At 46.0% G+C, this 16,134-nt stretch overlaps 3 protein-coding genes across 3 annotated transcripts in view; 2 read left to right on the top strand and 1 right to left on the bottom strand.

Annotated features, from left to right (window-relative positions):
* PPP6R2 (protein phosphatase 6 regulatory subunit 2) overlaps positions 1-16,134 on the top strand; it is a 1,004,265-nt gene that overhangs the window by 428,280 nt on the left and 559,851 nt on the right. The gene's annotated exons all lie outside the window — the stretch shown is intronic.
* The window catches only part of LOC310742923 (uncharacterized protein), a 177,435-nt gene that overhangs the window by 125,140 nt on the left and 36,161 nt on the right, over positions 1-16,134 (top strand). The gene's annotated exons all lie outside the window — the stretch shown is intronic.
* On the bottom strand, positions 5,424-9,242 carry LOC310742949 (uncharacterized protein). The gene is made up of 2 exons (XM_083572896.1): positions 9,098-9,242; positions 5,424-8,204 (listed from the first exon to the last, which is right to left on the bottom strand). Exon 2 carries the CDS (start codon positions 7,939-7,941, stop codon positions 6,190-6,192), a length of 1,752 nt encoding a protein of 583 aa, XP_083429022.1. The 5' UTR covers positions 7,942-8,204; positions 9,098-9,242; the 3' UTR covers positions 5,424-6,189.

Genomic DNA, 16,134 nt, shown 5'->3' with positions numbered 1-16,134 from the left:
AAAAAACAAAAACAAAATGAGAATGAAGGGTGCAAATGTTTGTTATTTGAGAGAGGCTACAAAGAGTCTTCCTCCGAGTAGCTTAAGTGAGGGTATGATTTTAAGCTGATGGTAGATAATGTTATGTTGAGTTTGTGATTCTACATCCGTGTTCCAGTCTTTTTTCCAGTATTTTGAAATGTGCTGTGAAGAAACTAATGTTTCTGCTGCAAAAGCCTAGTTGAGCACAATTGCTCTCTCTAGCTAAAATGCAGCGTATGTATTTCACTAAGCATATGCCTATGAAAGTATGGTGTTCCTTCTAAGAAAATATGTGAGTCCAGTTTTAACTTTGATTTGGTTGGACAGAAGAGTTATTGTAAGGCTCCTGATATCAGTCTCTATAAGACTTCCTGGCCTCTTTTCTCAGAAAATGCCCCCCCCCCCGTTTCATTCTGTCTCTTTCAGTTTTTTGTTTTTTCCTCCCTTCTTACTTCTGTGCCAGGTAAATTTACTCCCGAGTAAGCTTCCTTTAAGGGAAACTGCAAAGAGGGGGGAGCAATCTTTCCTAAGGTACCCTGCATCTCACTTTCCTATGTGTAGTTATTAAAAATAATAGTAGTAGTAATAATAATAATAATCTAAATTAGGCTTACTATTCCTCTGCAAGTTCAGGAAAAATTGTTCACTTTTGTATTCCCGTTAAATCAAATCTATGGCTGTTTTAATTATGCTTAATAAAAGATCCTCTCCCTATCTATCTTCCTTAGTACATGATAGGAGCATTGATTGTGCTCTCTTCCCCAGTAGTGCCTGTGTACATAAGTATGTGTGTGTCTCTTTGGTAGTACAAATCTTGCTGTGAAATCTTGCTGTGAATCCTATATTTTGGAGGGTTGGACTAGATGACCCCAGGGTCCCTTTCAACTCCCAATTTGTGGCTGTGTGGAAGGACATGTGTCCGCAAGCATTGGAGGGTAATTCTTAAATTCTGGTGTGGTGATGGAGTTGAAATTCAGCCTAGCTTTGCTCTTTAGTTTTAAAAGGTGAGAGGTGAAGCTGTGATGTTTTGAAGCACAACTGGTAATATCAAGCATTTGAGTGATTACAGTGTTTATCATTTTGTCTACTATTTAAAAATCAGACTTCAAAATCAATTCAAAGTTTAAGCACATACAAATACATATGGGCCTTGACCAATCCTGTAAATAAAGGGCAGGAAAATTTTTTTGTCTGCAAATGGTAAGGCTGAAATGTTTAAAAAAAAAAAAAAAAATCCTATGAATTCTGACTCTCTGGCCATTTTTTCCCATATATAAGGGCGTGGCATTGTTCCGCGAATGACCAGAGGGAAATCACACAAAATGATAGCCCTTTCCTGTAAATAAAGGAAGGAAATATGATCCCTTAGAAAATTTCTAACTTTGGTAAATGCTTGAATTGCGGAGTTTCTTGTTTTGTTTTAAATCTAACCCTATTTTTAAAATCTACTCCTTACCCTTCATTTCCTTTATTCAAATGGTAATTTAGCCAAAATATTCGACATTTTCAATAGTATAAAAGGTTTGCTGAGACATGAACTCTGCACATGCACAGAGACTAGATCAGCTAAAAAAAAGGAAAAGAAAAAGAGAGAGAGAGGAAGGGGAGAGGAGGTTTGGAGAGCTTGGGCTGCAGGGAGAAACTTATCCAAATTTCCTTATGTAAAACTTGGAACCATTGAGGGAAATCACCCTTAATGTGTCCTTTGCTCCAGGGGCTACGTAAGACAAAAGAGTTAAGTACTGGACCGTCAAAGTCAGGAGGTTGCCAAGTTTCAAATCTTAACATGCCAAATTCTTTTCACAGGTAAATATCAAAGCATTCCCCCCCCTCAATGGGATGTAAATCACAGACTTTGTTTGTGTGCATTTTAGGAACAGCATTTCCTGACAGGCTTCTCACATGAAATAATTTTCCCTTTTAACAGGATATGTGGACCCCGATAACAAAGTGTTTGTCCCTTCTTTTCTCCCACAGCAACTTTCTTTCTGTTCTGTGAAACAAGTCTGAATCCCTGCTATATTAGTGACTTCCATCTCTTTGCGGCTTTGACACTTTAAGTTACAAGTAATCTGTTTTCATTTATTTATGTCTATGAAATTAATTGAAGCACAACCAAACATTGTTTGTGGAATGGTATTTGTTTACCTTTTGCCTGAGCATTTCTTATTAATTCTGTCATTTTGGCTAGTTCAAGGTACTTACACAACTTTAAATTGCCATTCATTTTCTTGGTATTAAGTCATTTCCCAGTATTTTGCTATTAACATCCTAGCCGATATTGTCACATCAAGAAACACTCTTTTATTTTCATTGTTACTTCAGATTTCTTAAAATTGTGTGTCTTAGCATTTATTTATGGTTCCTCATAGGTCATTGTGTGTGTGTGTGTGTGTGTGTGTGTGTGTGTGTTATTATTATTTTGACCTTGTATTTTTTTTACAGTTCTCTTTCTCTACATATGGAGTAATTTTTTATTTAATAATATGGGAGGGAGACGATAAAAAACCAAAGTGAAGGAAAGCAAACAAACTTAGCAGATAATAACAGTAATTATATGGAAATGTGATAATAATATTGTAATGAATAAAAAGCTTAATCCGCTAAGATTTTTATTATTTGCAGCTTCCCACGGAAACTGAGGACATCCCTTTTGCCTTTCGCCCCTTCCCTTTTCTATTTTTCCCTTTCTGCCCCTTACAGGATATCACTTCTACAAATGTGTTACTACAGATCCAATGAAAAGCTTCGCCACCACAAGACCTGCAACAACAACAGACACCAAAGTTTTCAAAGTGGCCACAGCTATCTCTTTCAAAGGATATAGACTGCCGGGGGAGTGGGCCTGACAAAGGGGGGAGGAGTTGAATTGCAAGGACATTTTCTCACTTTTGAACCTCAAGACTGTGCTCCGGCATTGAGAAGATACATGCGTAAAAATATCACAATTGTCTCAAGATATGCAACTGATACTTAATTAGTTTGTTTTGTATTATGTGTTATTGCGTAGGAATGTTGAAATGTGTCTGACAGTGTGTTATTTCCACAAATGGGGGGGGGCTATTTTGTGGCTATTTTTGTGTGTAATTGTTTTTATGTTTAATGTCTTATTCCTTACAACCCAGTGGAGGATTCTCATACATTTTATGCTTTTAACAGACCAGGCTATTATGTAGTCCAATGTTTAGAACTAGATAAATTTATAACCACATTTAGTTGTTTCACCTGGCACTCTGCCAACTTCCCTACCCATTTTAAAATGTGCTAAAACTCACTCTACCAAGGAAGAGCTTCATGAAAGTGCATATGCTTTGGTTTAGCAGGAATAATCCCTTATAGAGTTAAATTGACTTATTTGGACAAATGCCCTCTAAGAATGGTTTTATTCTAACAGATTGGTTTGAGAAGTTGGGAACCATGGGGCAAGATAAATTCAAATTGGACTCATTTTGAATTGGGCAAGTGTATCCAGGCTGCAATTAGCTTTTTGGTCCTTAAAGTGCAAGTGAGCAACTTCCCATGACTGCAAGACCAGAGCCTATAATAATAAAATCCCATAGAATGGCCAAGGCAAGGACATTTCCCTCATGACGTGCCCAAACCTGTGCCAGCTGGGGTGAGTGCCAGGCAACATGGTTAATATGAAAGCCCTAAGTGGATTCACCAGGGATTGCCACTACTATGACACCATGCCGGTGTGAGACCACAGAAGAGCTACCTTCGCACCTGAGAACACAAAAACGGTGGAGCTAAAAAAAAAAAAAAAACCAAACTGCATTTTTTTTCAGTCAGTAGCGGACCTTCCTGCTAAATGTAAAGCATAGACCACTATTGAACAAAATACAACAGGTGTTCTTTTATGTGATATCCTATATCCAGCTATCTGCACTACTATACTTGCAAATGACCTTAAGAGGCATGGCTTGCAAGTCCCCTTCAGGTTTGCACAAACCCACACATCTAGTACGGTGGATACCAAGTTATTAGTGCATATCTATATAACATACACGTACATTATTGTATTGGTCCGTGTTGCTCCCTCCTTTGCTGCCCTGCTCAACCCACCTCCTTTTCCATTAAAGCCTATTCCCACTCACAGGGCACCCCTACCTTCACCGAGATTTAGGGTGCGGAGAAAAGATTTGCAAGTTCTTACAGAACTTTAATGCAAATCTATCTCCGAATGGGGGACTGTTACGGAAAGGGGGGGGGCATGTCTTCTTCACCTTCTTCTTCGCTACAATATATCAATTTATTTCCAATTGTCAATGTCAAAAGGGACTAAAATTTATAAAATTCATAGAAAATCAACGTGCCAATTTGCTCAATTTCTCTAGGACTCCATCACACCTCCCCTGTCCTCCATAATCCCTCAAGCAAGGTGTCAAGACCCTAATCCTGTCAAATCACTCTGCCAAGCCTTTCCTCCGGGCAATGCCAGGTGGCAGACTATGCATACATGGACCATTGTCTTCTCATCACCGGCACTCAGGATGTGCTTATCTGCGCATATCTCCAGCTCTGCATATTCCCCCCTCCCTCCTCCATATGTTAATCCGGTGTAACCCAACCTCTCCTTAATGTATTCATGATGTAATCTGTGTAACCCAACCTTTCCTTAATGTATTCATGATGTAACTGGGATGTGTTTTGCACTGTATTCTGGGACATGGGGGGAGTTTCAAAAGTTCATGTCACCCCTTTCTCGCTGTTCAATCTTGCCTTGAACCTGTTGCGCAATAAACTTGGATCTTCTGCAATTTGCTCCTGTCCGGCTGAGCTCATTTTCTTCCGCAGGGACCCACGGACTTAGTCCGATGAGCTGGGTGGCAGAGTAGCCCCGCACCCAGATTTTAGCCGTAACAAACAGTAAAATCAGTATGATAGCAATATGAACTGTGGGGCTCTGGTAGGAAAACTCCCTAGCAGCATGACTGAATAAAAACTTCTGGGACTATGGAAAAATACTACCTTCCCCAAACCCCAGAATAAGGAGGAGCTCTGGGGTTGCCCCATGGGGTTCAAGAGTGAAGATGGGCCCATCAGGAGACTTCCCTGGTCCCTGCAGTCCCTCCGTTCCCCTCTTGCAATTAGGCTTGGGGGGGAATCACCCATTAACTTACAGTATTATCAGTTTTCTTCAGAACGCTTAGGAGGCAGGGATGAAGTTTGGGTGAAGAATCAGTGCTTGGAGATCATGCGGTGGGGGGATGACAGAGTTTGGTGCAAAAACCGTCTTGCATAGAGCAAGAACCGTCTTGAGTAGAGCAACTCCAGGGCATGAGCCAAGTAGCAGCAGGGTAGGGGCCACATGTAGAGCAAGTCCCACACTGAGGTCAAAAACACACCCAGAGGCAGCAGGACTTCTTCAGCAATAGTTTACTGAGCTTTCAAAGCATACATTCTCAATGGGTCCCCAGTGAGGCACAAAACTTAGCTCCTGAGAGCAAATCCAGTTTCAGCAATAGAAAAATACAGCACACAGGATATCTAAGTCAGGCACACAAACCGGCAGAAGGGAGCAAGGGAGGAAAGAGGCTGGAAGGACACAGGGCAATGGATGTGTGTCTTTCGCTTCCTGTCGTCTGGGAGGGAAGTCAGCAACTCGGAATCTGCAGGGGCTTCACGAAGAAAAGCTTTCTGCCGGCTGCTTCCAGGCAAATCAGCATCCCAGAAAAACGCACTGTGATCTGTGGTGTGTTGCCATATCAGTTGTTTTTGAAAAGTTATCACAACGTGGTCTAGAAACTGGTATAGGATGAGATTAATAGATCGCCCAGCCCTAATCCTCACTCACCACCAGAAATCCAGATTCACCAACTCCCCCTCACTATCAAAAGGTACCTTACATCTAAAATTATACTCACTATTGTGAGACGTTACCTTCATTATTGCATTACTATACAATTTTACATATAAACACCAGAACTTCAAATACATGACATGCTTTTAAAATGGATTTTCTGCTGAGTTGAGTTCATTGCAGTGAACAAAAGAGTGGACTCTGAAAGGAACACGTTCCTCACTCCATACATCTAAATGGGTTCTCCCCTCTGAGTCCTTAGATGTTCCTTAAACACTCCATTATAACTAAAGCACTTTCTGCAATCTTTCCCTTTAAACAGCTTCTCCTCTTTGAGGGTTGATGGGTTTGTAGGGTGTCAACTGTTAAAGTTCTTCCTGTCCATGAGTCTGTTGATGTAGGACTTCCACTAGGACTGAACCTCTGTCTACATGACATTTATACGGTTTCTCTCTTGTGGGAGTTTGTTGATGTAAATCAAGGGTTCCACTCTGACTGAAGCTCCTTCCAAACTCCATACATTTAAATGGTTTCTTCCCTGTGTGTCCGTTGATGTTTTCTAAGGTTTCCAATCTGAATGAAGCTCTTTCCGCACTCCACACATTTATATGGTTTCTCCCCTGTGTAAATCCGTTGATGTGTTTTAAGGTCTCCATTCTGACTGAAGCTCTTTCCGCACTCAATGCATTTAAATGGTTTTCCCCCTGTGTGAGCCAGTTGATGTCTTCTAAGGCTTGCATTGAAACTGAAGCTCTTTCCACATTCCATGCATTAAATGGATTCTCCCCTGTGTGAGTCTGCTGGTGTAATTTAAGGTCTCCTTTTTGACTGAAGCTCTTCCCGCATGCCATACATTCATATGGTTTTCCCTTGCCTGTGTGAGTCCGTTGATGTGATCTAAGGCCTGAATCGTAACTGAAGCTCTTTCCACATTCTATACATTTATATGGTTTCTCCCCTGTGTGACTCTGTTGATGTGTTTTAAGGTATCCATTTTGACTGAAGCTCTTTCCGCACTCAATGCATTTAAATGGTTTTTCCCCTGTGTGAGTCCGTTGATGTGTTTTAAGGTATCCATTTTGACTGAAGCTCTTTCCGCACTCAATGCATTTAAATGGTTTTTCCCCTGTGTGAGTCCTTTGATGTATTCTAAGGTCTCCATTCTGACTGAAGCTCTTTCCACACTCCATACATTTATATGGTTTCTCCCTTGTATGAGTCCGTTGATGCATATTGCGGTTTCCAATCTGACTGAAGCTCTTTCCACACTCCATACATTTATATGGTTTTTCACCCGTGTGAGTCCGTTGATGCATTCTAAGTTTATCTCTCTGACTGAAGCTCTTTCCACACTCCCTGCATTCATATGGTTTCTCCCCTGTGTGAGTCTGGTGATGTTTATTGAGGTGTCCACTCTGACTGAAGCTCTTTCCACACTCCATACATTTATATGGTTTCTCCCCTGTGTGAGTCTGGTGATGTTTATTGAGGTTTCCACTCCGACTGAAGCTCTTTCCACACTCTATACATTTATATGGTTTTTCACCCATGTGAGTCTGTTGATGTGAACTTAAGTGTCCACTCCGACTGAAGCTTTTTCCACACTCCATACATTGAAATGGTTTCTCCCCTGTGTGAATCCGTTGATGTTTTCTAAGGTCTCCACTCTGACTGAAGCTCTTTCCACATTCCATACATATATATGGTTTCTCCCCTGTGTGAATCCGTTGATGTTTTCTAAGGTCTCCACTATCACTAAATCTCTTTCCGCACTCTATACATTTATATGGTTTCTCCCCTGTGTGAGTCCGTTGATGCATACTGCGGTGCCCACTCTGAATGAAGCTCTTTCCACACTCCATACATTTATATGGTTTTTCACCAGTGTGAGTTCGCTGGTGTAATTTAAGTTCTCCATTCTGTCTGAAGCTCTTCCCACACTCCCCGCATTTAAATGGTTTTTCTCCTGTGTGAGTCCGCTGATGTGAACTTAAGTGTCCACTCTGACGGAAGCTTTTCCCGCACTCCATGCATTTAAATGGTTTTTCCCCTGTGTGAGTCCGCTGGTGTATATTGAGGAATCCTCTCTGACTGAAGTTCTTCCACACTCCCTGCATTGTAATCCTTTCTTGTCCATGTAAATCCACTGATGTGTTCTAAGTTTTCCACTATCAGTGAAACTTTTCCCACACTCCATACCTTTAAATGGTTTCTCCTCTCTTGGAGTCATTGATGTGAGCTATGTGTCCTCATTCAATGAAGCATATCCCACATTTCACACATTTTAATTTCTATTCCTCATGAAACGAAAGGTGCCCCATCCCCTGGAATTCTGAATGTCTTCTCCATCACCTTCTTCAGAGTGGGAGGAAAGGAAATCCTGTTTGGGTTACAAGAAAGAGAACAAAGGCCAGACAACACATCAAGCGCCATTAGCACTGTCTTATATCAACATCTCCTACATTCCCCCGCCTCCTACCCATGTTCCCAATTTTTTGGAAATGAAAAAGCAATGTCATCAAATGATAGTAATGCATCACCACCTTTCATAATCCTCAATCATTGTTAATAAAGCAGCATGATCTTGGAATACAGCCTTTTCAAATCAGTTGTTTCCTCACAGGAAAGGCAGCTGCTCTCTGTCCATGAACAGGCCCTCTCTTTCTCTGGTCCATCGTTCCTTTGGACATTCCCCATCCTCTGCATCATAATCCTGCATCCACCTCTAGATCTTTATGAATCACCTGCACAGTCTCATTGGCCACAAGAGGTCCATGTGGACCATTTTGGGAGACCCAGGTCTACGTCTTCTCCAGGGACTGTGGTCTGGGTCAGTCAGAGAACTAGTGACAAGGCTTGGTGCTTGGGGTCAGCTGAATGGGTGCTCAGGGAAGCTCCTGTTCTTGGAGATGGACCTCCATCTACATGCCTCACATTGCATGGAGAGAGCAGGAGAAGCAGAAGGAAAGCAGCTGGCACATCGGAATCCCAGACCCCCACTGTTCCTTATAATAATGATGTGCTGCCTGATCTCGAGCCCATCCTAAAGTGACACTGAAAAAGCTGCATATTAAAGGCAAATGGATAACTGTACTAGTGAAAACTTCAACCTTGAATATGTAGTGTTGAATTATTGATGGCCTGAAGTTATGTTATTTCTAGAGACATGAATTTATTCCGGTTCTGTCTCAAATATAGCTATTCTATGATGTCATGAGGTGTCATGGGAGCGGTGGTACCTTTGGTGGTCCCCACCCTGCACTATGCTCTCACCTGTGCCTTCCAGAAGCTGTCAGGATGAATCAGGGGCCACAATCCCAGGAATGGCTTCAACCGGCTGGCAAAACCAGGTGAGGATATCTGATGGGTCTCAAATCCTTGGGGGGCTGGGGAATTCTGCTGCACCTGAAGTCAAGCCCTGGTGGATGGAGAGGAAGAGAAGAACAGTGAATCCCACAGTCTAGAAGGCGGATTCTGCCCGTGCGGAAGAGGAAAGTGAAGGGCCGATGGGATCGTCAACCGGGGAAGGAAGCCCATCGAGAAGGAAAACTCTGGTCCTAAACCTTCACTGCCTCGTGAGTTATGTTCAGGAGAAGAAAAGGCTATGGAGGGAAACTCACACAAATCCAGAGTGGAGTCTCTAAGATGGTTGGATGGTGTCCTGCACACCTTCTTCATTCAACTCCTGCAGCCAAGCTGGTGCCAAACATACTGCTCTGCTTTCCTTGGGACCATATCAGCCGGGCTGAGAAGGGGGTCTTGTTGGCTAGGCAGCCCAGGACCCCCAAACACACTGTCCAGGCTGGCAGTACTGCTAACACAGCAGTTTCAGGCAGAGAGATGAGCTCAGAGCTGTGTATCAAAGTCTCTCCGATGTGGAACAAGGGAAACATAAACAAAATTTACATCATAAAGGTAAAGGTAAAGAGACCACTGACTATTAGGTCCAGTCATGGCCAACTCTGGGGTTGCGGCGCTCATCTTGCTTTATTGGCCGAGGGAGCCAGTGGCATACAGCTTCTGGGTCACGTGGCCAGCATGACTGAGCCGCTTCTGGCGAACCAGAGCAGCACATGGAAACGCCTTTTACCTTCCCGCCGGAGTGGTACCTATTTATCTACCTGCACTTTGACGTGCTTTCGAACTGCTAGGTTGGCAGGAGCAGGGACCGAGCAATGGGAGCTCACCGCATCACGGGGATTCGAACCGCCGACCTTCTGATTGGCAAGTCCTACGCTCTGTGGTTTAACCCACAGCGCCACCCGGATCCCATATTTACATCATACGGCACTGTAAAAGTATTCAAAATATTTGTTTTTCAAAGAAAAGACCACAATGTATCATGTGGCTCCTTCAAAGCTAATGAAAGTCTTGTGGCTGGAGCTTTTGGGGGTGCAGGACCAAGAAAGCTCCTGCCACCATGATCTTTCCAATTGGGATTCAGGCCTCATCATGGGACTGAAATTGCCCTGGTTGTACTGGTTGATGATCTCCAACGGGCCAGAGGTTGAGGGGGAAGCTCTTTCCTGGTTCTGCTGGATCTCTCAGCGGCTTTGGAGACGTTTGGCCATGGTGTCCTTCTGGACCCTCTAGGGGTGCTGGGGACCCTGCTATGCAGTGGTTCCCCTCCTTCCTCCTGGGCCATGTCCAGAAAGTGGTGTTGGGGGATGAGTGTTCAGACCCCTGGGTGCTTACTTGTGGGGTGCCTCAGGACTCCATTCTCTCCCCCATGCTTTTTACTATCTATATGAAGCTGCTGGGAAAGATCATCAGGGGGTTTGGGCTGGGTGTTCACCAGTATGTGAATGATGCCCAGCTCTTCCTTTCTTTTAAATTGGAACTAGTGAAGATGGTGAATGCCCTGTGTGTCTGTTTGGAGGTGGTTGTAGGATGGATGGCGGCTAACACATTGAGGTTGAATCCTGACAAGACAGAAATACTGTCCCTAGGGGAGGGGGGGCATTCCTGATGGGGTAACTGTGCCCCTGAAGGACCAGGTGTGCAGCCTGTAGGTCACCACCTTCTGGGATCCATTTTGAACAGAATGTGTGAGTAAACTCTTTTTATACTTTTATAGAAGATTGTGTCGTGTCTATCTTTGTATGAGGGACTAAAGTGGAAATTACCAAGGAAACTTATTTTAGAGGCTTTAGCGAGCCTGAGCAAATGCATCCGCTGTAAGTTTAAAAGGGGGAATGTTACTCTGCTAAATTGTACAACTTGTTAACACAAGTTGGAAAGGATATAATCAAACAATATATCCTCTCCTGCATTCCTGAACATTCCCAGTGTCATGGTTGCATTTTTTCAGGCATAGAAAAGTACAGATCTAATGTATAGCGATAATTCCTAACCTATTGGTTCAAGAAGGTTCTGGTAGTTTTACTCTGTATGATTCAAAGCTGGTGTTTTCTCTAGATCCTGGGGAGGCAAACTAAGGCCTGGGGGTATAAATGTGATGATGATGATGATCCTGTGGAGTTTTTAAAAGTTATTTTGGAATTCGTACTGCTATATCAGCTCACAAAATGTTATGGGTGGGGAAAATCACAGGGTTGCCGTAAACTATAATCCCACCCAGGAAATCTCATTCACATCCAGTCTGTAAATTTGGGGAGGTCACACACCTCACCTGTGCTAATACTGGCAGTCTTTGGCCTCCACAGGCACATCCTGTGTGTAGAGCCTCCAGCCCCAGGCACTGTCTATCATGAAAATGGGTCCTTTGACTGGGAAGATGACACGCAGCGTAAATTAATAATGCAGAGTTTTAAAGAATAAAAGCTTTACTGAATTAAAATAAACTTCTTCATAAACAACATGGTTCCAAACAGTTTGACTGAGATTGCATACAGACTCTGCTCACGGCTGAGACAGACAGACTCTTGCTGAAATCTTACAGAGAGCACAAAGTGCAACTGGCTACTACGTCACATGTCAGAATGACTCAACAGTTAGCAGTTAGGCCTGAATAAATTTAGTAGGTCCAAATGACTGTGCTGTCCCTGCACTTCCCAGCCTGCTTTGCTGCTTCTGCTCTCATGTGTCTTTGTCACGTGACAAAAGATTCATGCAGTCGCTGTCACTGGATGCTGATGGGTTGTATCTCAGCTTGTCAGTCACTCTGACATTGCCTACAAAGAATAAGAGGAACAGAAATGTTTTCGAGGTGCAACTTCTCTATCAGCCGTGAGAGCCATTCCATGGACTCTGCACCCCTGTTTCTGATGACAGGTGTACATTATCCTCACCCTCAATGAACCAGGCAGTGGAAAAGACAATAAAGATGGAAGCCTGAGGGAGAGGAAAAGGTTTCTGGCTGCTTCCTGGGTGGGATTGCGGAAACCAAGAGCCGCTTCTGAGAAGGCCTCTCCCCTCCTCTCTTGTCACGGCTAAAAATTGGCTGCTGTTTCTTTAATGCTTATGGAGTGAGAAATGTTAGTTTGGTGTTGGGTTGGTTGGTTGGTGAAAGCTGGTAGTGTTGATGTGTGTACAGTTGGTCAGTCGCTTTTGCAGAAAGACTTTTTAGAATACAGTGGTACCTCAGGTTAAGTACTTAATTCGTTCCGGAGTTCCATACGTAACCTGAAACTGTTCTTAACCTGAAGCACCACTTTAGCTAATGGGGCCTCCTGCCGCGCCGCCAGAGCACGATTTCTGTTCTCATCCTGAAGCAAAGTTCTTAACCTGAGGTACTATTTCTGGGTTAGTGGAGTCTGTAACCTGAAGCATCTGTAACCTGAAGCGTATGTAACCCGAGGTACCACTGTAAAAGCAGAAAGTACTCTGCAAGGATGCTCTTCTGGTGGACTCTTCTATGCTGACAAGGGTCCAAGGAGCAGGCTGAGGCGACAAAGGGAGGCCAGAACCTTTTCTTTTCTTTTTACAAACACTGACATCTCTTCCTCTGGATTTCCTCTCCTCTCGAGGGGACCAATGGTTGGACTGGGCAGAATCGCTGTGTCTGGACAGGGCAGGGGCTTATGGGGTGGAGATTGCAGGAAGGAAGGGTGGGGGGACAGGACCCCCCACTTTCCAGGGATCCCTCTCTGGTCGCCTTGAAGGGGGGGCGATTACTGGGCGGGAGAGAGAAGTCAAGGCTGTTCCACCAGAGAATCCCCGCAGCTGCCACAATGGAGACGCCTGCCCCACCCAGACTGTCCTTCCTATATCTCTCCCCCCCCCCGCCGCCAATGCTCCCTCCCGCCCCCCCCCCCAATTTCCTTGACCCCCTCCCTCTCTCCCGGAGTCTCCCCTGCATACAGAGGCTCCCTTGGCGCCGCTCACCCCAAGCCCTGCGCCCCCATCTCTCCAGCCGAGGCGCCCCCCCATGAGAAGAAGGGGAGGGACAGGGGGGTCTCTATTCCTCGTGCCCGTTAAGCCTTTCGTGGCCCACCTCTCTCTGCGCGGAGCCCACAGGGTCCCAGGGATGCCTGCGCGGGGGACACGGGGCGATGGGGTCCTCATGGGGACCCCCTGGAGGCGGGCCCCATGCCCGCCCCCGCCAAGGTGCCTGAGGGGCCGAGAAAAGCCCCCTTCGCAGCACGCGTGCAGGGATCCAGGCCCCACGGAAGGCGCTTGGGGGAGCTGGAGGGGTCTCTGGGTCCTCCCCCCCCCCGCGACCCCTTTACCTCTTTGTCCTCGCTCCCGATTCTCCTTTCCTTTCCTGCAACATCCACGGGGGGGTCCCCTGCCTCATCCCTCTCCTTTCCGAAAGCGCCCCCCCTAGAGCTGTGGGGCGGAGCAGCAATCCGGAGTGGAAGCTCCACTTCCGGGAGAAGCAGGCAGGGTGGGAGGGGGGCTCCCCCCCACATTTCTGGAGCAGAAGCCGGATTGGAGGAGGAGGAGCAATGTATGGGGGGCGGGATTTGGGATGGTTGGGGGCGGGGTGAGAGGAGGATGTTCCGAGAGGGGAGGGAAAGTTTTGAGCTAGTGGGGGGGGAGAAGGAGGAGGCGTAGAAATCCCCCCCCCCGTCTTTCTTCTGGGGATCAGGAGAGCGGGGGAGGGGCTGGTCCCGGCAATCCAACAGCGAAGTCATAAAATGAGTTTTGCACGGAAATCAGATCTGACTCCGAGTTCGTGTTTTGGCAACATGACAAGTCTGTCCGTCGGGATGCCTGGCGATTCCTGCTCCCTGCCTTTTCCTGGCCAGCCTGAGAGATCACTGGAAAGGGCGGATTTCTTGACTCCAGAATCCATCACCGCAGACCCGTTTCATTCAGGCATAGAGATCTGCTCTTTGGACGAGTCTGCTTGGATCATGTGGATCATCAGTGGATCATCCATGATGTCATACCCACCTCACGGGGGGTGGGGCTCAGGAAGATTCTCCTGCCACGTGACTGGGGTCAGACAGGGCTGCTGTTTTGCTCTCCTTACTATTTCAGCTCAGGTTTTCCTGGCAGAAGTTCTATTTCATCAAGAAATGGGTGGATTCACTGAGGAAACGGGGCTAAGCGAAAACATCCGTTGTAAAGAGGCAAATATGTATACAGGGAGTGACCAAGGGGCGACAATAGACTTTCACAGAGGCAGCTGACCAAGCCATCTCAGCCCATCTCAGGAGAAGCCCTGAGGGCCAGGATGTATGTCGGTAGTTTTATTGTTCTCTGGGTGGTGGGTACTTGAGAGGTGTCTGGAGACGTATCTGATAGAAGGACGAACTTGGGTAACCCTTTGATACCCCTCCCCACTTGTGACATACTAGCGAAGATGCTGCTCAAAATGTATTCTGGGTGAAGGGGGGGGGGAGTTAAAAAGGTTGATGTCACCCCAGGCTCAGGGTTCTTGCTCTGTGTGGGAATCTCTTGCGCAACAATAAAGATCGTGGTCTACTGATCGCCGGTTTGCTCCAGATTACAGTGGTACCTCTAGTTACGAACTTAATTCGTTCCGGAGGTCTGTAACTCTTCAAGGTTAGCAGAGTTTGTAACCTGAAGCGTTTGTAACATGAGCCGTTTGTAATTCGAGGTACCACTGTACTTGGCTGGAACTTCCTTCTTTCACTGACCTCACAGACTCGGGGGGACTTGCACCCCAACGAGCTGGGCCGTCTCAACCCGGGATTTTCCTTATCACTGGCCATCACCTTTGATTATAGGGGTCAATGCCCCTATTCCTCCAGCAGGAGCGATTGTGGGGATTCCATTCAGCTGTGCCGTTCCCAAATGGCAATTCTTCTTCAGCCATGGTGGGAGCAGACGGGCTGGAAGCTGAAGAGGTTTCCCTTTGAGTAGGCTTTGCTTCGCTTTCTGCTGACCTCAGTCTCTTGGATTGTGGCCAGCTTTCCTCTTCCATTTCCCTGAATGCTGAGCAGTGTTGGATGTGTGGGGAAGCAAAATTCACCTCAGATCTTTTCTGCAGGGTTCCCTCTGCAGCGCAGAAGGAAGGAGGGAGGGCGGAACACGTACTAAGAAAGGGACAGTACTCTGAATGGAGAGGGGCAGAAAGCGGAGTCCCCTCAAGATCAGTATTGGGACCTGTGGCTTTTCAACTTGTTCATAAATGATCTAGACTTAGGAGGGAGCAGGGAGGGGGCAAAGTTTGCTGATGGCAGTAAATTGTCCATGGTTGTTCAAACAAAGAGAGATTGCAAGGAGCTCCAAAGGGACTTCTCCAAATGGGGTGAATGGGCCAGAAATACAGTTCATTGTCAATGAGATTAAAGTGATGCATGTTGGGACAAAAAAACCCTACGCCCATTAATATCATGTACAGGCTCATGGCTCTGAACTGGCTTTCTCTGTGTGCTCTGGGAGACCAGGGGAGAGGGGAGCTGGTCACAGCAGGAGGGGGAGTCTCCCTGGATGCTTCAGCAGCCGGCCTCCTCTGGGTCTCCTGGCCCCCTCCTCTCCTCCCTCTGAGCCTAAACTGCTCTCTGCCCCAGCCTCTGCCTGCTCACTAAACCCTGTTTCCTCCTCAGCTTGCAACACCTCCCCTCCCCTTCTGCTCCCTTTTCTCCCTCTTTCTGCTCACTGCCATCCCACCACAAGTCCCCAGGATCTAAGCCTTCTTCCCTTGTGGGTCCCCCAACTGGTGCCTCCCCCCCCTGCACCCAGCTGTTCCATGACAGCAAAAGCAGAAACAACAGTAAAATCAGTATGATAGCAATATGAACTGTGGGCCTCTGGTAGGAAAACTCCCTAGCAGCATGACTGAATAAAAACTTCTGGGACTATGGAAAAATACTACCTTCCCCAAACCCCAGAATAAGGAGGAGCTCTGGGGTTGCCCCATGGGGTTCAAGAGTGAAGATGGGCCCATCAGGAGACTTCCCTGGTCCCTGCAGTCCCTCCGTTCCCCTCTTGCA

Source organism: Podarcis filfolensis, assembly GCF_964270895.1.
Source record: "Podarcis filfolensis genome assembly, chromosome: 10".
Classification (NCBI taxonomy): domain Eukaryota; kingdom Metazoa; phylum Chordata; class Lepidosauria; order Squamata; family Lacertidae; genus Podarcis; species Podarcis filfolensis.
The sequence above is the reverse complement of the archived record's forward strand: the minus strand, read 5'-3'. Positions and strand labels throughout refer to the sequence as shown.

What these genes read in the sequence shown, in the direction of transcription:
- LOC310742949 (XM_083572896.1), bottom strand. Translation starts at nt 7,941, where the DNA reads ATGCAGGGAGTGTGGAAGAACTTCAGTCAGAGAGGATTCCTCAATATA.